The 27,630-nt window shown below is 41.4% G+C and overlaps 1 protein-coding gene across 1 annotated transcript in view; it reads right to left on the bottom strand.

Annotated features, from left to right (window-relative positions):
- Positions 1-550: 550 nt before the first annotated feature.
- Positions 551-27,630, bottom strand: part of sh2b3 (SH2B adaptor protein 3) — a 39,677-nt gene continuing 12,597 nt past the window's right edge. The window contains exons 2-8 of the mRNA XM_077522853.1: positions 25,232-26,392; positions 7,265-7,366; positions 7,083-7,171; positions 5,929-6,080; positions 5,566-5,780; positions 5,308-5,485; positions 551-4,216 (exon numbers count right to left, since the gene is read on the bottom strand). Coding sequence (XP_077378979.1) covers positions 3,840-4,216; positions 5,308-5,485; positions 5,566-5,780; positions 5,929-6,080; positions 7,083-7,171; positions 7,265-7,366; positions 25,232-26,365 — 2,247 coding nt within the window. The 5' untranslated portion in view covers positions 26,366-26,392 and the 3' untranslated portion in view covers positions 551-3,839. The remainder of the gene's footprint in view (positions 4,217-5,307; positions 5,486-5,565; positions 5,781-5,928; positions 6,081-7,082; positions 7,172-7,264; positions 7,367-25,231; positions 26,393-27,630) is intronic.

The following is a 27,630-nucleotide window of genomic DNA, read 5'->3' on the forward strand; positions in this document are numbered from 1 at the left end:
AGTCATTTTAAAATTGCACATCTGCATCTTCAATAAACAATAACCATTAATTGTGCTTCATTCGACTAACTTGTTTTAGTTTAGCTTTAGTAAGAATCATTCTGAGTAAAAAAATACAGGAAATTTAAAAATGTCTTACTATACATGCTTTTTTTTTTTTTTTTTTTTTAAATAAAAGCTTAGCTTCATGATCGTCTAAAAAAAAATAATCAGTCTTAGTCTTAATCAACCATGGTTGTTTTCTTTCTTTCTTTTTTTTTTTTAAGGGGAAAAAACAACACCTGACTTAGGGAATTTGAGATGTTCAATTGTCATTGCTGCACCTACCTAACCGCTAATTTGAAGAATATGCGGTTTGCGTCAAATCTGTTAGTCCTCTGGGGGCCCCTGCTGGCTAAGGGGCCACAAGCAATTGCCTGCCTTGCGTAATGGCAAACTACACCTTTGCTTGAAAGCCACACCGGGTGGAAGGAGTCTCTAATTTGCTGACTGGTTAGGTTTATTTTTACAAAAAACAAAAAAACAAAAAAAAAAAGACAGGAGTCCAATGTACAGTTGATATATAATTTAGAAGGCTTACAACTGAATGAAAAGGGATTGCGAACACAAAGACAACATCTTCATTCAAAAGCTTTGTGGTGACGGTCATGGGGAGCTTTACAGTGCTGAGGTAAACACAAACAGTATTGAGAACATGTTCAATTATTTAACGGGACATTTTCAGATCAACTCAAAAGGCACAATGGCATCAAACCATCATCGTGGTGATTTAAAAAAAAAGAAAAAAAAAAAAAAGGGTGGCTGAAGCAACTTTGATAAGAAGACTTAAAGCAGAGCTGGGGAACCCAACATGGAGAAATACTTAAAAAAATAAAATAAAACAAACCTCAGAGGAACTGTTCTATATATTAAGAAAACACTTAACCCACCAACGCTCATCATATTGAACAATCAACACTTGTTGCATCATATTTGTTCAATTAAATTTTTTGTTTGCCCTCAGAGGACTAGAAAATATAAAAGGTTCCCCACCTCTGATTTAAAAAAAAAAGAAAAAAAAAAAAAAGATATATAGCATGAGAACATTGTGGTTATGTGGAATCAATATTGCACGACACACTATTTATCTTTAAAGCGAAGAGACGACTCGTGATGGGTCAACATGTTACAGTTGCAAGAACAACATCACCGTCGTCCATTTTCTTGAAGTGCCAAAAGAAAAAAAAAACGGGGGGAAAAAAACAGGACGTGCGTTAGTGTTAAGACATCCCATTGCTACCAAAATAAAGCGTGGCGGACGTAGATTTGGTCATTTGTAGTCATGGTGACGTCGCACACCAAACTGTTAATGCTACCCGTCTGTTTATAAAAAAAAAAAAAAAAAGTAGAGTTGGACATGTTTTAAAAAGAAAACAAACACTCCCACTTTCATAACGCACCCAAAGAAAATGTGCACATACTCGAACGCACCACGAAACACTCGGGTCACAAATACAGGAAATACTTCCTAACAGCGAAACTTAGTGAACGTGAAAAGCTTTCGTTCGTTAATGTCGTCTATCTATGCCAGCGACATCCATCCAAAAGACACAAAATGATCGGTTATCAACTTAGTTTTTTTTTTTTTTTTTGGTGGTGGTGGTATGTTGTAAGATGGTTGCGCAACCGAACCAAAAATTTGAATGAATTGACCATTATGTCCCCCCCCCCTAAGCCCGGTTTTGTTGATTTTGGACTAAAGTGTGACTAAAGCTTGGAAGTGAAATATTTGAGCATATTAGCATTTCACCACCTTTTCCAACTGAAGCCAATTTAGAGCTGTGATCACCTACAGCGGATATAAATTAGTCTACACACCCATGCGAATTCCAGTTGTAAATTTTTCCATTATAGTGTCCTGTAACTCATTATAAATATACCAACTGTACTTGTCCTTACCTGTTGAGAAAAAAAACAAAAAACATATATATATATATATATATATATATATATTATTATTATTATTATTATTGATTTGTACAGGTTATACATCCCATTAACTCATTCACTCGTTTCCACCGACTGAATATTGCACAGAATATTGTGTTCTATTGCTTTTAAAACACTGAACCTACCAAAAGAAAGATTGAAGTCTCCTCTTTCATCGGGAAAACAAAAGTACATTTCTATCAGTTTCCGTATTGTAGCAATTAGCATTAGAATATATCTAAGTTTCATCATTATTCTCAAATCTGTTTAAAACGGTGGGGAAAAGAGCTTGTTGCAACATGGCCCCGGTTGATCTCTTATACTCTCCTGCCACCTGCTGGCCGTTTTTGTAATAACTTCCAATGCAATTACCATTCTCTTCAGTTCAGAGGCTGCATCAAAGCCTTCTGTATGAGAGCATAAAAAATATATAAAAAAAAAAATGCCTTTGGGAGCTTGGTAACATTTAAAATAAATATGGGAGCAAATGAGTTAATGTTGAGAAACATTTTGAACAGGGGTGTGTAGACTTTTTATATCCACTGTGAGTGTATTCTGCAATGTGAAGTCTGAACTGTTGCTGCAAATCTCTGCGCGATGCTGACATCACTCTTTATGCCAGTGCGGGATGCTGAGTCTCCGTGTTAACTTTGCTGAGTTCTGCGTAAAACGGATGACAGATGACAACCTAGCGAAGGGGTGTCAAACTCATATTAGCATTGAGGAAAATATATTATATATATAAATTATGGTGTATAACTTAAAAAGGGCCAGCCCTAAATAGTGGGGTTCAACAGGAAATATATTGTTCCAAAAAAATGAAAAGACAAATGGAACGTGGTAATTTTTACCATGATTTCCGGTTGTGAAACTACAAAGAAATGTTTTGATTTGGGCCCGATGTTACTCCTTTTTTACTTTACAAGACCATCACGCAGGCCAGATGAAACCCCTTTGCGGGCCTCATTTGGCCCACGGGCCGCACGTTTGACACCCCTAACCTAGCTGAAAGGTTTTCCACTAAAATGACACTCATTTCTCCCACTATTAGCAATTGTCTGACAAGAATTTTCCCATTTTATCATTGTGGGATGCTGTGTTGCCGCGTGAAAGCGCACCCGTGCCGAAATAGCCGAGTCGAAGAATCCTAAAATGGTGGAGCGTCACAATTTTGAAGGATCTCTGCGAAAAAGGCGAGAACCACAACAGGCACAAGTTAATGCATTTGTGGAAGTGTGCGCAGGATTCTGTGTCAAAGCGGATTCATTTTGCATGATCTCTGCATGAAAGGACCTCGAACCTCAATTTGATGGCCAATTTTGCAGGGTCTCTGTGTGAAAGAAGGCCTGGTTGATTTTTTTTTTTCTTCTTTCATATAGATTGCTTGAGAAAATACGTGGAGACAAAACATACGCATCTTGTCCAAATAGAACAAACCACGCATCCGTTTTCGATTGCGCTTGCTGACTTTGGCCACTTTGCTGCTTTCACAGAAAGAAAAAAAAAAAAAGTGGAAATAAGAGAAATGTTGTGACAGAGCATCCGAAGGCGAACGAGAAAGAAGAGTGCTTGCTTGTTTGTGTTTAGATAAGAAAGTGAGCGTTGGCCTCACATTGTGACAACAATGAAAGTCTTTTTTGGTTAAAAAAAAAAAGAAAAAAAAAGTGATCTAGCGTCGGCAAAGTAACGAAGGCCAACATAAATTTAAAAAACGGTCAATTTCAATCAATCTGTGACGCGTGCTAAACTAGCGCTGCTCAAAGCCAACTTTCAAAAGTTTACCTTTAGAAAAAGTAGAAAAAGAGTTTTTGCTTGCCGGGCTAAAAGACGACGCGCCCCTCCCAAACGTCAAAATACATTCAGTGCGGACGTCAGAGCAACATGTACTGGTTGTCGATGGCCCGCTTGCGTCCGCGCTCGGGCTCCAGCTCGTAGTCCGAGTCCCGCTGGGGGATGACGGGCGGGTTGGCGTGGCGGAGCGGCGGCCGCCGGCCCGCCGACTCGCTGCGCCGCAGGGGGTTAGAGGCGGCGGCGGTTGACAACGGCGGCGGGGGCGGGGCGGCGCGGCGAGGCGGCTGCGGGCCGGAAGCTCCTGTGGCGGCGCAGGACGACGAGGAGGATGAGGAGGAGGAGGAGGAGGAAGAGGAGGGCGGCTGGCTGCAGCGAGATGAGCCGCAGTGGGCCAAGTTGGGCTCCGAGTTCCAGCGGTGTAGCGAGAATGGCACCAAGAGGGCGCCAGAGAGCTGACCTGACACACCAAGACCAAAAATAAAAACACATCACAAACATGGCAACTAATACACTTATACAAAAAGTTGCCTGGTGGTCCTACACTCAAAAAATAAAAACCCTGGTGGTTCATATTTATTATTTATTTATTCATTAAAGTTACCTTGTGGTCCTACACTCAAAAAAAAAAAAAAATATGTGCATGGTGGTTCATATTATTTATTATTATTTTTTTTTTAATTGCCTGATGGTCCTAAAAAAAAAAAAAAATTAATAAAAAAAATAAATAAAAAAATAATTGCCCGGTGGATCAAAATCAATCAATCAATCAATAAATAGTTGCCTGGTGGTCCTAATTATTATTTTTAAGTTGTCCTTGGTCCTAAAATATATAAATAAATAAGTAATAAGTAAGTAAATAAATAAATAAAGTGTGGTGGTCCAAAAAAAAACAAAAACAAAAAAAAACCACACACACACACACACACACACACACACAAAAAACAAAAAAAAACGTTGCCTTGCGGTCCTAAATAAATAAATAAATAAATAAATAAATAAATAAATAAGTTGCCTGGTGGTCCTATTTATTATTATTTTTTTAATTATTTTTTTAAATTATATTTAGTATTCATGATCCTAAAATAAATAAACAAATATAGTTGCCTGGTGGTCCTAAAAATATGTAAATAAGTAAGTAAGTAAGTAAATAAATAAATAAGTAAATAAATAAATGAATAAATAAGGTTGCCTGGTGGTCTTAAAAATAAGTAAATAAATAAACAAACAAAAGTTGCCTGCTGATTCTAAAACAAAAAAAAGTTTCCTGGTGCCAAGTGTTTCACAATTCAAGGTTGAACCTAAAACAGCAATAATAATAATTATTATTACAATAATACACAATAAACAAACTTTCCAGTGACCTCAATTTGACCTGCTCCATACTTTTGATGTCCAAATGTTCAACTTGGATTTTTGAAAAGTCCACTCAAATATAAAAATAATGAATTGTCATAACCTTACTACCAAAATGACCACCAGTTTGTCTGCTGGATACAACGCAGCATCCCATAATAGATTTTTAGTTTGTAGGCGGGTCCTACTCCTCACCCTGCGCCGGCGGGCTGGAGCCGGCCACGACGAAGCTGGAGAGCGTGACGGCGCCGGCGGATCCGCACTCCAGCGGGATGGGGAAGAGGCGGAAGTGGCTGAGCATTTCCATGACGGAGGGGAAGCGCAGGTGCTGCACCCTGCACTGCCCCCACTCGGTCAGCGAGAGGCGCAGGTGCTGCAACGCACATGCAAACAAACGGCGGGTCAGAACGGTACCCCGAATAAATGGCGTTTGCGTCAGGCTTCCAGGCGCACCTTGGCTTTTCCTTGGTAGTTGAAGGTGAGGACGTAGTCTCCTCGCCGCGTCTCGCTCTGACGCACCAGAAAGACGCCGTGGCCCTCGGCCCCCGAGCTCTGAACCAGGTGGGCGGCCTTGACGCGCGAGATGTGCCCGTGGAACCACGGGTACGAGAACAGGAAGTGATCCGTCTTGTGGATGAGGGGCTCGGGCAGAGCCAGGGTGACTGGGCCTGAGCAGGACGAGGAACACCGAGGAAGAATTTTCATTTTTGCAACCTTACTATCAATTCGGAGGAAAACTGCTTGATTGATTCATTCGACAACTACAATCAAGTGAATTGTAAACACAAGAGACAAAACAAAAACAAAAAAGCATACAGCTAATTGTGACGGGTCGCGTTTGGGGAGCCAGGTGAGACGAAGCGGGCCGCCAATCAATTTGACTCCCAGACTCTGAGCTTGGCCTGTGATTGGTCGATACGCCGCTGTCAGCCGGGGAGGGGAGGGACTCCAGATCCACACTGCTCAACCTGAATAACATACACATCATTTGCTGCAAATGAATGTTTCTCTAAATAAGCAATAATTATAGGACATATATCACAATTACTCAAAATGTTTGAGTTATGTTCCATGACGCAGAAGGGCCTCTTGTTTCAACATCACACCTGTTTGGTTCAATTTCCTAAATACATCATGACTCGTGTATTTCTACTTGTGGTGTAATCTGTTGTTTCACACGAGTCAAGGATGAACTTTGAACTGTGTGTGTGTGTGCGCGCGTGCACTTCAACTGGACATCTGCAGAAATGAGAAAGATTTGGATATTCTCCTGAGCAATCGGACCTCCCCCACACTTCCTCTTGCAAGTCCAACTTAAGTATACACGCTGCTATTGAGGACCAAAAAAAAATAAAAAAAATAAAAAAATGCCTGTTGGTCCGACTCCTAATTATTATTATTTTTTTAAGTTGCATGGTAGTCAGTCAATAAATAAATACATGAATAAATAAACATTGTTGCCCGGTGGCCCTAAAAAAAAATTGCATGGTGGTCCTAAAGAGGGGGGAAAAGAATAATAATAATTGCCTTGCGGGCCTAAAGTTAAAAAAAAAAAAAGAAAAAAAAAGTTGCCTGGGAGTCCATAAATTTGTTTCAAAATAAATAAATAAATAAATAAATAAATACATAAATACATAAAATAAAATCAAAAGCTGCCTGGTGGTCCTACAAAAAAAATAATAATTGCCTGGTGGTCCTATTTATTATTATTTTTAAGTTGTCTGTGGTCCTAAAATAAATAATCTAAATATATATGAAAAAATATATATGAAAATATGTATTCATTTTGGCCTTTTTGGTTCTCCATATTCTTCATGTAATGAAGTCCAGTTTCAGAATCCTTTTTTTTTTTTTTTTTTTTTTTGCAGGCCTGCTTTGAACACTAATTTTTTCAAAGTATTTTTTTCAAACTCCAGCCCAACGAAACATTTGACAGTTGAACGCCATGTTGTTTCCATGGTGTTTCCCACCTGTTGCTGATGCATTCTTTAATCTCTGTGGTCCAGGAGCTGACCTGCTGGTCGTTGTCCGTCTCAAATATCAAACTGCCGCAGTTAACCTTTCGGAGGACGACAAAGGGGCTTTTTTTTTTTAAACAGAGGCAGACAATAACAGTGAAGGCCACATGGCTTCTCATAAAACGAAGACAGACCTTTAAAACAAACGTGTTTAAGTTGTCGGGCATCTCCAGCCGGTTGCAGCGACGGACCTCTTGGATATCGGAGCAGTGAGTCGTCAGTTTGGGAGCGGAGGCCTACGAGACACACAGACAGTGACGGCCATTCATCCAAATGAAAACATGTCCGCAAACAGCTTCACGGGAATGCAAGTCACACTCAAATTCTTGTCGCCGTGAAGGCCGCCCGGTGATGTGAGCTCGCGGATGATTTCTGATGGTCATCATTGCATGACGACTTCCCCTCATTTCCCTCCCACACCCGTCGGGCGCGCTGGGACGCACGACACCAAACATATGAATTACACGCTTTAACCTCTCACGACTGTCCGACTCGCACGCCTGCACGCGTTATTGTCAGCTGCCACCTTTCACCGCAGAGAGCCCGCACGGGCGGCTGGCCGACTCATCCATCCGTGTGCGTGTTTACGCCGGCGGCCATGTTGGCGCTCCGTCGGATGTGTGGGCTCGGCAGCTCTGCTGACATTTGACATCGCGCCAGTGTGTTCTCACAAACGCACATTTTTGGATTTCTTGTGTCCATCTTGGTCTGCCTTCACCTCCGTATAAATCATTGCGCCTTCTTTCAAACGGATTCGACAGCCCTGAGGTTGTTGTAGGCTGTTATCACCTCAATGGCTTTCAAATGATCGGCATATTTTCAGCATTTATTGATCAAATGTTCCTCTACCAGCCACGATTTTCTTTAGTTTGATGTTCAATTAATATTGCACACTATAAAACGTAAATATCGCTGGTGCCGGGCCAAAACTGTACAATACTCAATTTTCAAGAGACAGCCCACAAAACAACATGCTTGTTTAAGCATTAACATTGCCTCGTCAAAGAGAGCAAGCCATTTTCAACACTTCAGAGTGGTCAATAATTTGACACCCACAAACAATATGAAATTTAGCAAATGGTGACTTCTCAGGTTTTGGCCCGATGATATGCATATTTTTTTCTTTTGGCAATATTTGTGTACACAAACACTACATCTAAATAAAAATAATAGTACACTTTGTACTCGATGGTGTTCAGGGGAAAAAAAATCTGCTAATTAAATTAAGCATCAATGATGTCGTCCAAACAATGCCATAGTGTGATTATGGTACGTAATTACATACAATAATTAAGAAAAAAATAAATCAATCAATATTGAATCAATTTTCCTTTTCAAGTCCAATATCAATTCATAAAAACATGAATCGATTATTTAAATCTCATTGTTTTCCCCATAAATTCTTAATAAAACAGAATTTTAAAGGCTGATTTTTTTTTGTATCTTACTGTTTAATTTAAATTTACTGTTCACATGAATTTAAAAGTACTTTCTTAAATTTATGAAAGACCTGACTTACTTACTTACTTTGAGACAATTCAGAATATTTTAAGTTCATATTTACAATTATTCAATTAGAACTATGAAAATATTTTTATGATCTTTGCTGATGTCAACGTTTGTGTAACACTTATAATGTTACTTTCATTAACTGAAGTGAATCGAACTGGGAAAAATCGAAATAGAATCAAACTGGACTCTTGTGAATCGAATTGATTGAGGAAATTCAAATCGATACCCAGCGCTACAGTATCTCTTATCCAACCACTTCCAACTGCGTTTAGTGAACTTGTGGCAAACAAGTTGAACAATCATCGCTCCCTCACCGCTCTGCTACAACTTCCTCCCATCCAAATATGGCGCACAGACGAACGAGGCTCGCATGCCTCTCTAGAATCAACACGGGAGCTCATAGGGCAACATGCTGTACACCGGGGAACGCGGCGAAGAACTGTAAAAAAGGGGGGGGGGGGGTCGGGAGTCGGAGTGGCGTGAGAGAACAAAAGCGTCAAAAGGAAACAGACGAGACGGCGAGAGAGACGGTGTTGGGGGGGGGGGCGAAGGAGGGAATGATGGAGAGCAGAGGGACGACAGATTCCAGGGCTTTTGTGCGCCGGATGAGTCTGAGTCCATGTGACAGCGTGTGAGCCTGAGGAATGTCGATGGTAATCCTACACACAGACACGCACACGTACACACGAGCACAGAGCAGATTAAGCGTGTGCAGCCGCTCGATTTGCTCAGATGGCCAGTTTTTGTGAATGGGCGCCATCAGTCAGTGCGTCGAGTGTCTCAACCGCAGCGTCTGAATATTGTCGACGAGACGTGTGCTGACACAGAGGTGGGGGGTGGAGGTGGGGGAAATGACTCATTATGTGATAATGAGGAAGTGAATAAAAGTGAAGTTGCACCAACATATCTGACTTTTTCACCAAGGACTTCTTTTTTTTTTTTTTTTTTTACACTTCAAATATTAAGTCTGTGAACATGTGATTTAATGTGCTAATTGCCAAAGCTCGTAGAAGAAAAATCATCAAATGAAAGTAAAGGCGACGAATTTGGGAAAAAATAAATAAAAATCCGTCACTAATAGGGGTGTGAATTGCCTAGTACCTGACGATTCGATTCGTATCACGATTCACAGGTCACGATTCGATTCGATACCGATTAATCCCGATACGAATTTATAAATCGATTGTTGCGATTTTTTTCCATTCAAATTTAGAAAATACTAATCAGTAAGCTTGTAGAGTGTAAGATTTATATGAAAATGTATTATTTATTTATCTGAAATTTCAGTCTTATAGAGGTTGTAATCTGTTTTATGTTTGAACAGCATTAAAATAAAATATTAAGGCTTAATGTTCCGTTCATATAACATTCTTCCATGCTCAAGGTGTGAATCCTAACCCGAATGTCAGACGTTTTGTTGAATATTTTTCCATTAAAAATGGAAGTTTAAAAATCGATTCACACACACACACACACACACACACACACACACACACACACACACACACACACACACACACACAAAAAAGGCAATGATGATAAGACGTTGAATCGGTAAGACTACCGAATGAACAATTCTGAGCTCTTAAAAAAAAAAAAAAAATAAAAAATAAAAAAAAAAGATTTTTTTTTATTGAATCGATTCGAGAATCGCGCGATGTAGTATCGCGATATATCGCCGAATCAATTTTTTTTTAACACCCCTAGTCACTCACATCACCAAGCTCAGATTTTCTTTACTTCCTTTACATATTGTACATTTAACATCTTGGTATTATTTTGTTGACCTAGCCAAACTGTTTTTTAGCATGTTTTGTTAACACGGCGGACCCCAATCTTCATTCAATTTTTTATTTTCATGTTAAACTAGGTTTATATATAAATGGGGATGGTCTCGTTAGCATTTTGACAATCCTACTACTCTTAGCAAAACTACTTATCGATCCGGCACTTTAATGGTATTCTTATTGTTACTTTTTTTGTGAAGAAAAACACTGTAAAAAAATAAATAAAATAACACTGCTTTGACTTTTTATTAAGGGTGTCACGATTTCGATTTTTTATCGAAATCGATCGAAATTACGTCACGATTTCGAGCATCGAAATAGAAGAGAGGACACACGATTCGATGCCCCCCCCCCGCGCCCGCCGCCACCGCCGCCACCGCCACCTCCCAGGAAAGCAAATGAGACGCAGCCATTCAGCTACTAGCTAACGGCACTTGTTAGCTGACTTCTCCTGCAGTCATGATGGCAAGCGCGGACAGACACAGCAATGGTGCTTCAAGCCGCTCCCGCTTCTCTCGTCACCAGTTTGGAAACATTTTGCGTTCCCGGTGAGTTATGTCGACAACGTTCACGTTGTCGATAAAAAGACCACAGTTGCAAGATATGCTATGTGCGCGTACTGTACTCGGCCACGGTGTTACGCCCGGCTCGTCAAGGGGAAGGGAAGTAACACAATAACAGAAAATATAGAGTAGATAAACACGGGTCGACTTTAACATCTGAGTAGTTTTAATTGAAATTTCAGGCAGGGGTTTGACAAGGGAGTGAAAGTGGAAGGTGAACAAATAATAACCGCATTTGACAGAACTGACAGAACGGAGGAGAAACAACATTAACCAATAGGGGTATAATACACGGATACACAATAGCGTCGCGCTGGCACAGTCCTCCAATCAGAGTGTCGCGCTGGCGCATTCAAACTGAAGTACCATTATACGGGCACCAGCCGACACAAACACACACATACATACTAGGGGAGCGGAGCCGGCGGCGGGCCCGAGCCGCCAGCCTATAACAACGGGAAACACGACAAACATGACGGGACATTTACGCAGGCATCACAAAGATTTAGATTTATCAAATTCAACTAGAAGTGGGAAAACAACGGTCCAACCAACTATTTCATCCTCATTTACAGTGAAACTTCCACACACTTCAGCTCGCGCGAAACGCCAGATCCATAGGTCTATTTATAGCAGCAGACCTGCAGCCTTGGAAAACGCTGGATTCAAACATTTAATTAGTGTACTTGAACCACGCTACAGTATGCCCAGCAACTGTAAATGTTGGGATATAGTTTGTTCAGGCTGTATTTGTTCCATGACTTTGGATACAATATATTTTTTGTTGTTGTTGCACATTGCACATTATTTTAAGAGGAACGCACAGCACACTGTTGTAACCAAAAACAGTCAATAGATGGCAGGCACCCACTGTGACTTTTTGTTTTTGTTTTTTTATTTTTTATTTTACACTTCAGTAAGAACAAGACGGTTAACTTTATATTGTAAATAAATTCTTTGAATTAGATCATTCCTGCCTAATGTCAATTATCATATATTACATAAATTTACACAAAAATAATATGGAAATTGTATCACCTATATGTAGCCGATCTTTTGAAATAAGATTTACTGTACAATGAATAGAACCAATGATCATAGACTAGCCTTAGCCTACAGAAGCATATGCCTCTGTGTTATAAAGTGGGGGAGCGAAAAAAAAAAAAAAAAAAATCGAAAAAAAAATCGAATCGTGACCCCAAAATCGAAATTTAAATCGAATCGTGGAGTTGGCGAATCGTGACACCCCTACTTTTTATATATTTTTATATGTACACACCGTAATTTCCGGACTATAAACTGCAACTTTTGTCAGACGCTTTCAACCCTGCGGCTTATACAATGATGCGGCTAATTTATGCATTATTTTCGAACGGCCGCTCGAGCAGAAAAGGTGGAATATATGTTTCGAGGAAGATGCAAGTTGAATGTAACTTGGCGCTTCGTGCATGAATAAAATTAGCATGAACAGACCCTCATCATGGAAAATACAAGAAGTCTCAGTGTCAGTGACTTTTATCGGTATGTTATTTTTAACCAGCCCTGTTAATTACTACCGTATTGCTACTGTTACTGCCGTGTCAAAGGCACTGTTTGGAAAGAAAAGCTAAGGTACATTATTAAACCTTTGAAAACTCTTTCTGCGTACTGTCTTTCTTTGTAAATATCTCATGTTTCAATGTGGGCACATGCAGCTTATAGTCAGGTGCAGCTTATGTATGTACAAAATGCTTTTTCCTTTAGAAATGTTCTTGGTGCGGCTTATAATCAGGTGCGCTCTATAGTCCGGAAATTATGGTAAATGTACTTGTTATGCAACTACAATGACAATCTAAAATAAATACATAAAATAGCAATCCATTTTCTTAACACTTTAGATTGGTCAAAAATGTGTAGATTAGTCGATTTTTGAAGAAATATGAAATGTACCAAAATTGTGACTTATCAGGTTTCGGCCCAAAGCCAGCGATCGATATGTTTGATAAGATTGCTTGTGTTGCCCGCTGACATTTGAATTAGTGATTGCACTTGTGGCAACGTGCATTAAGCACTAACATTGGGATGGAATCCCTCCATCCCTTTTCAGACGTGACCAATCAAACCAAGAACAAAAACTTTTACATCATGCAACCGTTCCGCATGAGGTTTATTGATACGTCAGTTTTTAACAATTCAGCCTTGGCAAATTAAAATAACTACAAACTGCAGATTTTGATGATCAACCATCTCACTCAATGAACAAACAAACCAAAAATAAACTCCTTGGGGGAAAAAAAAAAAAAAAAAAGTCACAGGTGCAACATCGACTGAGATCTTTGTCTTAGCGAGAGTGACTCACGGCGAGGAATTTTATAAGTGAGAATGTGAATGAGCTTGCGATGACTTTGAGGAACCATATGTGGCGCGAAGAGGAAGCAGAAGAAGGAGAAGAAACAAGCAGCAGATGTCTGTGTGGTTGAGCAACACATCACAACAGACCCAAATGGTGAATCAACTCCGCTGGGGGAGCAAGATCAGAGAAGGGTGATGACTGATCATCTCCAGATAATGCGCACGATAAATGGTCACATACACAGTCATGATGTTAACTGGGTTGATGGTGATGGTGAGTTTATTGGCGGGATGGCCACACATGAGCACGAAGCTACGAAAGATGTCAAAGAATAAATACTCAAAAGAGCTCCGGAGACACTACCTGGCATCACACGCACGCACGTGTTTACATGCGGTACAAACTCACTGAGTGCAAGTGTACAGTAACACCCCCCGCGGGATGTTTTTCATTAGCATCTCAAATGACTGATCCCATGTCTCGCTGGGTCGTTTCCACAAAGCCTCGAGTGATTTTTTTTTTTTTTTTTTTTTTACACTTCCTCATCCGGCAACTTGAGAGTGAGACCACATTTCCAAACACACGACGCTCTGTGCAAATGACAATCAACACAAATCAAGTTCATCGGTGGTTGGTACTTTCAAAAGAATGGCGCTAAAAAGTACTCACGTGACATTTCTGATGTTGACTTTAGACGTCAGGTAAAAAATAGCATAGCATACTATGGGTTGAGCCAATTAGTCGACTACTGGACTTTACTCCGTAATAGTGTTAATTTGGAAGATGATGAGTCACGTGTTATGGGCATTTCATCTTCCAATCGGCCAATTTCCAAGGGACTTTCGACTTGATCGTCTGTCGCCATTGCTGAGCTGCAACACTCAATGGCGCTGTGAAATTTGCTGCCAACAAGGCGACACAGTCTTCATTCATTTTCACGGGTCGGAGAGTGCAAAAATAAGGTGCTTGTGAATGTGAATAGCGGTTAACATGGTTAGCTTCGGCTATTACGATCGCCGCTAGCCTTAAAATATTCATATCAGCAGTGAATCAGTACTGGGGGCGATGAGCGAGGGCAGCGGCGCAAAGTCAAACTACATCTTTGTCACCAAGAACTTTATTGATCATAGGAGTTGTAAGATACAAGACACATCAACATCGCAACACTTGCGTCGCTGTTCAACACTGATATCAGGATATTATTCGGTTGGATGGATGCTACTTGTGAGCCCTTCCTTGTCTGATCACCTGTCAATTACAAGCCCGACGTTCTATAAATTCAACAGAAATGTTTGTGGACTGTGGAGAGGAAATGCTAACGACTAGTGCTATCACTATCGTATGTTATTAGAGTCAATTACTCGACTAATCGGATTCATTTTAATTTTGCATTAATGTGTATTACAAAAGCATTCATTCCTTGACCAATATATTAGCCAGTGATTGGTGTTCATTTCATATTTCGTATTAGTATAGTGATTTTAAAAAAGGGGGGATTGATGTTGTACTACGTTACCGGTTCGGTCATTGTTTTCCAAAGTAAAAACAGATGTTTGCAAATGTCTTATTTTGATTAAACACAGAAGATAATCAGTCTTCTTTTGTGATGGACTCCAGAAATCAGTGTATTAAAAACATGGCCCCAAACGATGACTTGATTATTAAAATAGTTGTCGATTAATTTGATAATCGATTACTTGTCGTTTAAACAATTAATTTTGACAGCTCTACTAACGACTGTGCTGAAAACTGTTGACTAGTTGTCGATCCATTCATCGATCCATCCATCTTCTTCCGCTTATCCGAGGTCGGGTCGCGGGGGCAGCATTTTTAGGAGGGAAACCCAGACGTCCCTCTCCCCAGCCACTTCAACCAGCTCCTCCGGCGGGATCCCAAAGCATTCCCAGGCCAGCCGAGAGACGGTCTCAGCGTGCCTGGGTCATCCCCGGGGCCTCCCGCTGGTGGGACACGCCCGGAACACCTCTCCAGGGAGACGTCCAGTAGACATCCGAACCAGATGCCCGAGCCACCTCAGCTGGCTCCTCTCAACGCGGAGGAGCAGCAGCTCGACTCTTGAGTCCCTCCTGGATGACCGAGCTTCTCACCCTAGTTTTTCTATTCAATTCTATTGTATTCAAATACAATAGAATTAATAAATTGAGATACTTTAAGTATTGATTTATTTTTATTTTACCAACTAAGAAATAAAATGTCACTTTATTATATTTAACTAGCTGATGATTTTTTGGGGCTTTCAAGTTTTTAAGTAATTAAAATATCAAGTGTCAATGTCAATTAAAATTGGTAAAAATGATGCTGGTGTACAATATGAGCAAAACTGATTTTAGTTACCGGTAAAATGTATATGACTGGACCAACTATTAAGTCTTCATATATTTTTTTAAGCTTGTTATTGAGTACATTTAAATGCCAAGAGACGGTGCTACTAGTGACGAAAACAGCAGTATGATATTCAGATGAGAAAGTCTTATACAAAGCTTATTTTTCGTATGTTGCTGATATCACGAGCCTATTATGACTGTTCTCTCTCTTTGACTCAACTTTCACTCAGGCCTTCGAAGACACGCACTCTCACACTTCCTCGCCTTCAGACAGCGCAGCCGTGGATGAAAGTAGCGTGAAAACAGACGCAGCAACAGATGTGACCACACGACCCCGCACCCACCAAGTCCTAAATGCACGTATACAGCGCCGAGCGCGCACACCCACACTTGGGTGACACACAGGATGTTAGGAGTCCACCATGACATTCCCAGGGTCCCGTTCGCAAGGCCATCGCCATGGTAACTGACTGACACGCAACATTCCGCTATTCCTGTGAGGGTTGCTGTGGCCGACACTGTCCAGGGTGTCTGTGTGCACTGCATGACACCATCCGCTGGGGGCTGAGGAGACCTCGACCTTAAAACGTCGTAATCGGCACATCTGTCAGCGTTTCTCCGGGGTCAAGACGGGAATCTTGCCATTTGTTATTCCAAGGCTTAAGATATTCCGCATCATTCAAAACTGTACAAAGAAACCAGCAAAGCTGAACGGCACCAAAGTCGGACAATTTGAAGTTCAACCAAAATCTTCATTCCAAACCTCTGACAGTGTCAATCATACGACTGTGTATTAGGGCCAGGTATTTAATTAATTATATATATATATATATATATATATATATATATATATATATATTTATTTATTTATTTATTTTTAGCGGATGGGGGCAATATTCAGAGAAAAAAAAACTCACAAATTTGCCACTTTCTAAAGTGGCAAATTTGCCAGTTTATAAAGTGGCAGATTTGTGGGGAAAAAAAACCCTCAGAAACTTACGAGAAATACACGTAAGCGTACTTGAATGCTTGCGCCAATACTTTTCGGTCGGGTTTTCAAATATGGAGATAGCAGAGATTAACCATACAGTTGGATGTTAACCATTCGCTCTTTGAACCCTTGGGTATGGCCAGCGACAGAGACACCTCGCTTTGCAAAGGTCCACTCCCTGAGGATCAAGCATTTAAATTAATTTGTTAAAATGTATATTTATTTGTACATTTATGTTTCCAGAATTACTATGTACATGTTGATACATTTTTTTTTTTGTACAAGTATCTAAGTTAATCTGCTGCTCTCCGAATCTGTCATTCATTGCATTTACCTAAAGAATGCTAGCTTCTGATTGGCTCGTGTTAGTCAGCTGATAGGGGATCAGGAAGTGTTGTCGCTTTAGCTGTGTATGACCAGTAAGGTTTAAATTAAGAATGAATCCGTCTCCATCCTGCCTGGCCCTTTTCATTTTATAAACAGTCCCATTAACCATCAACGAATCCTCAAATGATGTGACTACAGCTACGCTACGTGTATTTCTTCTTGCAAATTTGCCACTTTCTAAAGTCTTTACTTCTACTTCTTCTTTACTCTAAACTCTAAGACTTTATAAAGTGGCAAATTTGCTAGTTTTTTCTTTGAATATTGTCCCCGCCCTCTAAAAAAAAGAAGATATATTTATACGTGGCCCTAGTACACGTCGTACAATCACAACTGAACGTGGTTATCGACGTTAAAAACAAAGTTTGATACGACTTTTGTATTGGATCCTATTCAATTTTACCTAACCAAGAGTCCTGAGAGTAAAATTCAAAAAAATCCCTCCACGAAGGAAGTCGAGAGTCTCAAGACAGCTTTCGATCTCATCATATTCACTATCAGCCATCTGTGGCAGGGAGGAGGATGTGGCCACAGAATGCACATTTACTTACTCTTAAAAAGCGCGCACACACACACATGCACACGCACGAACACACACACAGACACACACACACACATATATACACACACAAAAAAAGTGCTCGTGCTGGGCTCGCAAAACTGATCGAGGAGAGAGTTCTAGGAAATCGGTGGAGGTGGATGAATAAACGTGTCAAGTTGGTTTCTGAGAAATAGTGACGAGCTGGCGAAATATGCAGAAGTTCAAAAAGCACACTAAAGATTCACACAAGCCAACTTGACTCCACTTTGGTGAAGTAGCTGCGATATTAGAATAGAGATACCGACAGACACTTACCGGTACTAGTTAAGACCTTTAGCTCAAAAACAACCATCGAGTTCATTGTAAAAATTGTGTAAATAAAGATACCTTAAACAATTCATTGTCAGAATTCCATTTAAATGAAGAAGCTAGAAGCTTTACCCCATTCATATACATAATAAAATAACGGTTCCGATGTTAATATTGAGAGTCTCGTTCAACATATTCAGACGATGATTATCACATGTACTCATAAATTGCAACTTGGAGGTCAACGTGTCAGTGTGTTTGACTTCCATCTTCCCGCAACTCCATCCTGTATATTCAATTTGGTGGCATCATTTGTGGAACATTTTTGTAGAGGATTTGAGGTCCGTCCAAGACAAACCAATCCAAAATCCAGAGTGATGCAAAATTGCAGAATGCATATGAAAAGAAGAAGATCAAATGAATTGTGAGCAGCGCAATCACAATGTCAGCACACTTTATGCACACGTCAACAAATAGTTTGCAGAAACTCCAAAAACCTTGTGATTTTTGTCTTTTCATACACGACAAGTTTAGCCAGGAAAGATTTGTGGCACTGACGTTTGCCGCCATAAACTTTTCATTTAATTGAGCACGTATGCCAGCATGGAACTTTGTCATCATCATTCCAGAAAATCGAGAGGAACTTTTCTCATCTTCCAGGCTTCACAAGTCACCGCATAGAAGAACTGAAGCTGTTTGCGTGTGTTCACAGCGTCACATTATATGATTTAGTATGTCTGTTAAGGGCGTGTGCTCGTGTGACAACAGCGTGCTATGATAAAGTTCAATCAAGAGAGCAGCATTTCATGCGGGACCATTAGTACAAACTAGCATAGTCTGTTAATTAAGCACTGATTGTTATGTCCATATGTAAATCAAGGAAATGTGATCAAGTGCAGAAAGAAACCCTATCAAAATTCTGATGAATGTTCCCATTAAAACAAACAAAAAGGCATGAAACTGCTGGAAGTGTTTTCTGATGCAGGGACAGGCCAACCCGCCACCCTCTCTTTCCTCTTCGGCATGTTTGAGCAAACACTCAAATGCACTTCTGCTCCTCCTGACTTCACTTCCCGCTTTCAGTCGAGTTCGAAGTACGCCTGCAACTGGGAGCCAGATCAAGCCGTGATAACATTTTCCACACCAGTGTCAGCGCCAAACGTGACTAGCCAGGGTCAAAGTCTGCCAAAATGTTTAAAAGGCAGTTTTCTGCGAGAGGCAGATCATGCTTCACTGGCAATGAGGATTTTTAAACATGCGCTTACAAGTGAGAGGCGCACAATCGGTAATTGACTGCTAATTGTTGTCTGCTCTCACTTGTTGTCTAGCAACTCAAGTCGCAAGTTGAGGTGACAGTGGACACGACAGTCGCCCATTGCTGGAGCTCTCCATTGCAAGCTGGCAAGACTTCCTTGTTCGTGGAGCTGCTCACTCGACCAATGACGGCTGAGCCCAACCCAAGACACGCTTAGGACCGCCCCCTCATTTGAAAAACATTTCGACTTGGCAGTACGGCCGAAAACTGCCAAAATTAAAAATAAATAAATGGCTAAATAAATAATTAAATAAATAAATAGATAAATAAATGACTAAATAAATAAATGACTGACTAAATAAATAAATTAATGACTAAAATAAATGACTAAAAGTAAAAATAAAAATTGATTTATTTCCATTTATATATTTATTTTTTGGATATAATTTTCGAATTATATTTTTTTATATTCATTTTTATTTTCACTTTTAGCCATTTATTTATTTATTTATTTATTTAGTCATTTATTCATTTTGAATTTTGGCAGTTTTGGTCCGCCATAGAAATAAGAGATTTAGACAATTTTAAATTTAAAAAATGCTCCAAACGTTGACTCTATTATTAAAATGGTTGTTGATTAATTTGATAATCGATTACTTGCTGATTAATTGATTAACTTTGAGAGCTCTAGAAAGGATAGTGCAGGAAGTGAAAATGAAAAAGAGAAATCTTGAGTCATGAGAAAATTTTGGTTGAACTAATTTGTACCATGTGTGTTTCGATCTGCGTATTTCTCCTTTATTAACTTTATATTAAAAAGTCTGCAATTGGCTGGCAACCAGTCCAGGGTGTACCCCGCCTACTGTCCAAAGCCAGCTGAAATAGGCTCCAGCACCACCCGCGACCCTTGTGAGGAATAAGCGGTCAAGAAAATAGATGGATGGATATTAAAAAGTGGTACTATACACAATTATTATTACTCATTATATCATCGTCGTTAAAGAGATAGTTCGGCTTTTTTGACATGAATCTCTATTTCATCCTCACCTCCCGTGTGTGCGATCATCACTGACTTACCCCCGACAGCGTTCTGTGACACGAGTTCTGGTCCGGTGTTGGACGAGAGAAAAATAGTCCAGCAAGTTGGCTATGGGGTCACGGAAATAAAGCGTCGCCCTGTAGACAGCTGATAGACGCGCTGCAGACAGCTGATCCGCGCGCCTTCCGCCTTCGAAAAGACAAACAACTTGTAGATTAGTGTGCGTCTATCAGCTGTATGCGGGGCGCCGCGCAGTGATACGAACGAACAGAAAAATAGGACCAGGCGGTAATGGCGTCTGACTTTTTTCAGAAAGGAGTTAAGTGTGCAAATGTATCACTCTTTTGAACACTAATTGTTTTTAGAAGAAAAACGCTTTATTTCCGTGACCCCAGCCAACTTGCTGGACTATTTTTCTCTTGTCCAACACCGGACCAGAACTCGTGTCACAGAACACTGTGAGGGGTAAGTCAGTGATGATCGCACACACTGAAGGTGAGGATGAAATAGAGATTCATGTCAAAAAATCCTAACTCTCTCTTTAATGCAACTTTTTCACTTGTATATGAATATAATAAATACATCTTCCAGAGTACATGGTGCCCGTGTTCTCCTTCATGCTCCACTTAAATTAATTTTGTATCTATGAAGGTGAATTAACAGGTTCTACATGATTTGGGGAAGTTTTTTTTGTTTTGTTTTTTTAACACTTGCGGCGAAGTCTGAATTTTGCCGACTATGCGATTTCCATCTCTGTTCCCAACTGAAATGCTCCCTTGTTGACCAGATGGGCTTGGAGGATCCAACATTTTTAGAGTTATTTGCAGCAGTAGTAGGGCTTGGCGGTATCTGAATTTCAATTGTGAGAGATGCATATTCAATATCAATACAAAATGTTTTTGATAAAATGTTCACAGATGAAACAGGCATTCGGTTTATGTTCGCCAGCCATGTCTTGCAGAAGAGACACTAGAAAGAAACCGAGATCTGACAAACATCTTGACCACATGACTAACCACTTCACTTCCTTTAGATGTTTTCTTGAATTTATTTTGTCAGACCGAAACGCACGTGCAAAATGAATGGTGTGCGCTTAAGGGCTTTTCAACAGTCGATGGTTAAGTTTCTTGGTCAGTCATCCGTAACGTATTCACAACATTTCACTTTTCCCACATTTGTTATGTTAAAGCATCCTCAAACATTTCAGAAAATTTTAAATTCTACACACAATGTGAATTATTTTATTTACGCATTATTTATTTATTTTTTTTACATTTTTTCAAATTTATTAAAAAAAAAAAGATACATCATATGCACATAAATATGTGGGTGCACCTTTGACAGTAATTAATGCCTTAAGCCTTTTTGAATATGATTCCACAAGCTTGGCATCTTTGGGCAGTTTTGCCTATTCCTTTTTTTGCAGCTCCTTTCAAGCTCCATCAGGATGGATGTGAAGTATCAAAGCACAGCTATTTTTCAGATCTCTCCAGACTAAAGACGTTTGATCAAATTCAAGTTTGGGCTCTGAACATGCATACTCTCAATGTGTATGTTGAAGAGCTGTTGTATCAAAATATTGACTCTATGCGCTGCCAATGTAGAGTGGGACACGAAATAAACGCTAAGGACAAACGCGTACAGATAGCGAAGGACAAGTTAAGAAAAAAAAAGCATGAAGAGAAACCATGTGGGAAAGATTAGGGCGAGAAAAGCTGAAACAAACACACACATACTACACACAGCTGAGATGTGATTAGGACAAAGCCTACAGGAGGTCTGAGGAAACACATCCGCTGTGAGACACTCAGCCGTTTGTGGGAACTAAAATGACTTTTGGAAGGGAACGACACCACAACTTTCCTGGCAACATTCGGAGCTCGTTGACAGCCCTTTTTTTGTGTGTGCACACGTATCAGATGAAAGGAACGAGCATTCGCACTGCGGGAGCGAGTCAAAAAGCTGACAGACGACAATCTCAAGGCTAAACACGCCAAAGAAACTGCAGCGAGTTCATGTCGCACATTCGCTCCCAGATGCACGGGCCACTTAACCCAAAACGGAGAGGAACGGAATGTAAATTGTTTACAGGTTGCGGGGGTCAGTTTGTCCTCTTAAGATACTGAAGCTAAGGCCCAAGACAATATGTTGCTGTCAGTGATGTCTCCGTTCTGACTTCCGTCCTTTCAGCTGAAATGACAAGATTCACTTCTGCAGGGAAGCATCTTTGGCCTGACTCTTTTGTCATCATATATGCAGAAGAAAAACAAACCTCAAGCCTACTTAAGTGACTGGTTAGTCACTCACCAGGGAGGCGTCCAGGAGGCATCTAACAAAATGCCCGGTCCACCTCATCTGGCACCTCTCAATGCCGAGGAGGAGAGGCTCTACTCCTCCTCCTGGATGAGCAAGTTTCTCACCCTATTTAAGTTAAAGTACCACTGATTGAGCCCAGACACCCTGCCAAGGAAACTCCATTTCTGCATCTTGTATCCATGATCATCTTCATGGTCATAAGGTGATAGTAGGAATGTAGATCGACCGGTGAATCAAGCACTTCAGCTCATGACAGACTGATACAGATTCCGCATCACGGCAGACACTGCACCAATCCACCTGTCGATCCGTCACTCCATTCTCCCCTCACTCATGATGCGAGAACTCCTCCACTTGGGGCAAGATCTCATCACCAACCTGGAGAAGGCACTCAATCATTTGACGACCGAGTAAGATGGGCCTCATCCGAACGATCGAGTGAGGGTTGACGATTGTAGCTTGATAAAGTCAATACAACCACGTCGGCAAAAAGCATCGACCACCAAACCGTGCCTGGAAATTCTGTCCACAAAGGTTATAAACAGAATCTGTGACAAAGTTAAGCCTTGGTGGACTGAAATGAACTCAACTCAACTTTATTTATAAAGCGCTTTAAGAACAGACATTGCAGTATACAAAGTGCTGTACATAAACCTGGATAAAAAACATGCAACATGGCATGGGGACATGAAAACAGCATACAGGGGCCGAAACCGAGATTACAATTTTCATGATAACGTCATTTTGACTCTGGTATTAATAAAGTTTTCCATTTTTTTCTCCCCTACGGTCAGGAAATAGATGTAAATAATGTTGAGGCAACAGACTTTCATTACACAATGCAATGTTCCAATATGTGGCCTTCAATCTAGACAATGCAGAAGTGAAACAGCCTTCGGTTTTGCCTACATTGACAAAAACACCCTTGATGGACTTGGAAAGATCGCATTTGCTTTTTATTTACTGTTGCCTTCACATTTGAACCCCATTGTCATCGCAGGCTGTTTAAATCGGACAGATCATCTGGTGTGATTATCGCATTTTCAGATTAATTCTCTGGACATGCTGCAGCTGCGTCATGGCTGGAATTTCATTATCAGTTCCCAAGCAGCTTCCTCTTTTAGCTAATGAGTTTGCTGATAATACCGTTTCACACAAAAGACACATAACAAAGCTATAAATACAAGCTACCAACACCGGATGTCGTTATTATTGCCATATTTGTGCTCATACACAGACACGTAGAAAGTCTTCAGATGTATTAAAGGTTAAAAAAAAAATTCAACTAAGTTTGTAAACTTTAAACAAATTTCCGTCACATAAGCCTTAAAATGTGTGCATGATAGTGAACAGCTCTCCTTCCTTTTAAGGCCATTCTCGGGGCCCTTAATGCTCTGCCTTGCCAAGATTCCACACGCGTGTGCACAAACACAAAGTGAGAGAACCCTGACGCATTTGGCGTTGCAGTCAAGCGGGCGAGATCCTGCCAGGGCCTTCGCCGCGGTGCACAAACGTACACGTATGCGCGGGCACATGCGCGGCTCCGGCTCTATCATTAAGTCAATTACTTCAAGCATGTGGTCGGGCTCGCAGCTGGCAGAGAGGTTGAGGGCTTCTAAATATAAAACACTACCAAGCACACACATGCAAAATCTTTCGCATTGACCTAGCGTAAGCATGTGGGCCAGAGTACACACTCGCAGCCATCCAGAGGCGAGACGCAGCTCTGTTTCTAGTGACCTTACAGATGGCTGTGGCTGGGACAACAGTCAAATAAGCCACTTTGATTGCTGGTTTGGGGCTCCTGGGGGACTGGGTGTGCAAACAAGAGCTGCCTTGCTCGCAGCTGGACCAACATGAGTTTAAAAAAAAAAAAAAAGAATGCTGCCGAGAATGTGATGCGCTATTTCAAGGTGTGCAACCTCAAACTTGTTTATTCAGCCAAAAACCTCACACATGAATGTGAGTTTCGTATTGGAGTCCGAACGGAGTCACATGTAGAACACTGAGCATGTGGCTGAAGTGAGCCCCAAACAAACAGGAAGCAGCGTGGGAGGTGTATCTACTCACTAGAGTGCAAGAGGACATGAATTTGTGTATATTCTTTGAAGTACTTTAGCATACAGTAAAAGTGTCAAAGTGGTGAAGCACGGTTACGTGTTTACCAATAGACTCCATGCGCACACCGAGGAAGCGTGTGACGGTAATCAATGACAGGGGGGCAAAAATGTCAACATAAATGCCAAAATAACTCTGCTCTTGTTTTATCATGAGGGACAAATCACTGACATCATGATTATTTTATTTGCCTCTTTACTTATGAAAACAAACAGGGGGAAAATGAGATGATTTTAAAATGGAGGGGGAAACCCAAGACGAAAACAGCTGGATGCAGGAAATGACTTTGCACCCCCCTGTGTGTTGTGTGTTTGCCAGTTTGTATGCATGAGCTTTTTTTTTGTTTGTTTGTTTTTTTACATTATATAACAGTGTACACTGTTGCAGCTTAGTGCAATGACATGGATAACATATTACAATCTGCGCTTAGATACCCCTGATTCAGGATACATTCACTCTTTTGCAACTTGACTGTCAAATATTGGTGGGATCATCGCATGTATAAATTCCACAGTGCACCTACCCGTTAACCAGTCTGTTTTATATACAGTATATATATATATACATACAGTATATATATATATATATATGCGTTTATGTGTGTGTTTCTACCTTTGGAGGATCATAAAGCTCCAGCTGGTAGCCCTCGCCTCCTCCGCCTTCAGCATCCCTGATCCTCCTGACCAGCAGGCGGCAGCGCTGCCATCGCGGCAAAGAGTCTGAGATGGTGTCGTCCACCAGCAAGTACCTCAGCTGGCCCTCTTTACAGCAACTGCTGGCATCTGACCTTCTCTGTCTCATGCTCCCACTGCGTAACCAACGGAAACGATCCAGGAAGTTGGAGGCTACTCCAGAGAGCGGCGACAATGCAGCGGGTGTGGATTCAGAGTTAAGAGAAGAGGTGGGTTGTGAAGATGAGGAGGGTAAGGTTTGCTCAGACGTGAAGGGCACGCTGCTTGCGGGGCCGGTGAAGATATGGGTGGGGTTGTTGGCTGACAGGTCCTGTGAAGAAGGTGGTCTGGGAAGGGGCCGTTTCTTAAAAAGTCGTCTGACAGACTGCCGAATCTGACTGACGGAGAAGTGTGTGACATCAGCATGCACTGGACCGGAAGCCGAAGAGTCAGATATTTGCCGACTGTCTGTGCCAGACAGCTCCTCATTACAACGGCTACGGAACATGGACCCGCTGCCGAATGTACGGGTCAAGCCCCTGAGCAGCACCGGGTTTCCTGAACGGGGGGTTCCCGCCGCACATTGAAGAGGCCGCTCCTGCTCCCTGCCCACTACGACCGGCTCCACTTTTGGCGACACCACAGTAAAGACAGCGGCTCCTCCGCTTTGTCGGCCCGCCTCCCGGTAATCCTGCACCCCGGACAAAGAGGTGATTCGTAATCGGCCGATCATGGTCTGCGATGGAAGCGGAGGAACCGCTGGAGTGGTGCCTGAAGTGCTGCCTGGAGCGGTGGAGTACGCGCTCTGTTGGAGCGGTATGCCATCCTTGTCGACCTCGCAGCAGAAATGCTGCTGGAAGAGGTCGGTGAACTGCTTAGAAAACGTCTCAGGTGGGAGGACGTCATGCTGGGGGCGCTCCCTGGCGAAACTCCGATAGTGTCCTGCAAGTTGCCGCGCTGTGGCGATGGCGTGCAGCTCGCAGAACTCCCTCCAGCCTCGCGGGAGCGCTACCACGCCTGGGCCGCCTCCTACGGTCGCGGTGGTGCTGGCTGGATGGAATGTGTTACCATTCATTGCAGTAACCAGACCGGCTGAGAATCACTGCAGAGAAGCAAACACAGAAGGAACTGAATGAGAGAAAATGACAGATTAAAAAAAAAATAAAAAGTGTTCGAAAGTGTGTGTGTGTGTGGGGGGGGGGGGGGGGGGCAAGAGGGAGGGGAGGGAGAGATGGTTGGGGGCTTACAAAACAGAGAGTTACAGAAATGTAATTAGGAGCAAAATGAGATAATGCTGACAGTTGTTCAATAACCAAAGCACTAAAAAAGGAATCCAGTCAAAGCATGCCTTTCAAATACTTGAAACTTTGTGAGGGAACATCCAAAGTTCTGTTTTTATCTAGTCTATCTCAAACGATACAAATTAGATTACACAAGTCCCTGGACAAAAATGAAGGTCAATCTGGACCAACAACCAGCAAAGGAGACACTGTCTCCCACTCAGTCTTGGAGTCATCAGACTCATGAGCAAAAGAACTTTAGGAAATTGTCTCGCCAGTCAGGAGATGAACGACTTGAAGAGCACAAACGAGAAGGAGAGATGGAGTGGAAGCAAGTACAACGATTAAATCTGTTATAAATTCCCCCGCGTCGATTGCAGAAGGTCAAGTATGTGACATGAATGAACACAGTAATAAGTCATTGAGAGAGACACTGAATGAGGTCTGACAAAGGAAGTATGGCTGGAAGATTTCTCAATCAACCACACTACCGGTTCCATCATCTGTGTGCTCGGGTGTTGACACGTGACAAATTTCAAGGCTCAACTACTCTGACATACACACACGCATGCACACACACACCCCGTTGGCTTTAGGATGAAGCGCTCACTTGGTCAGGGGAGTTTATATGTGCACCAGATGTATGCCTATTTCTAGTCATTCTAAAATCGATTCTTAAAGGGGAAATCAACTCCAGAAAGATTTCTTGACAATATGTTCTTTGCAGACCGACTACTCTAAATACAGCATTGTGGTTAATACTGCGTTAGTGGAATCTGACTTAAGCAGAAAAATCTAGCAGTTTTTAAGACTATCAGAAGGCGGCCATTTTGCTACATGCTGTCGAGTAAAAATAACATCACAGTTGCTCAGGTCTCAGGCAACAACCAATCAAAGCTCAGCTTCAGACAAAAGGTGAGCTGTGATTGGTCGTTGCTTGAGCCCTGAGCAACTGTGATGTCATCTTCAGTCGACAGCAAGTAGTAAAATGTCCGTCCCTTGAGATGGCTAAATATGGCTGGATTTTGCTGCATAACTCATATTCCACAAATATACATAT

Source organism: Festucalex cinctus, chromosome 5, assembly GCF_051991245.1.
Source record: "Festucalex cinctus isolate MCC-2025b chromosome 5, RoL_Fcin_1.0, whole genome shotgun sequence".
NCBI lineage: Eukaryota > Metazoa > Chordata > Actinopteri > Syngnathiformes > Syngnathidae > Festucalex > Festucalex cinctus.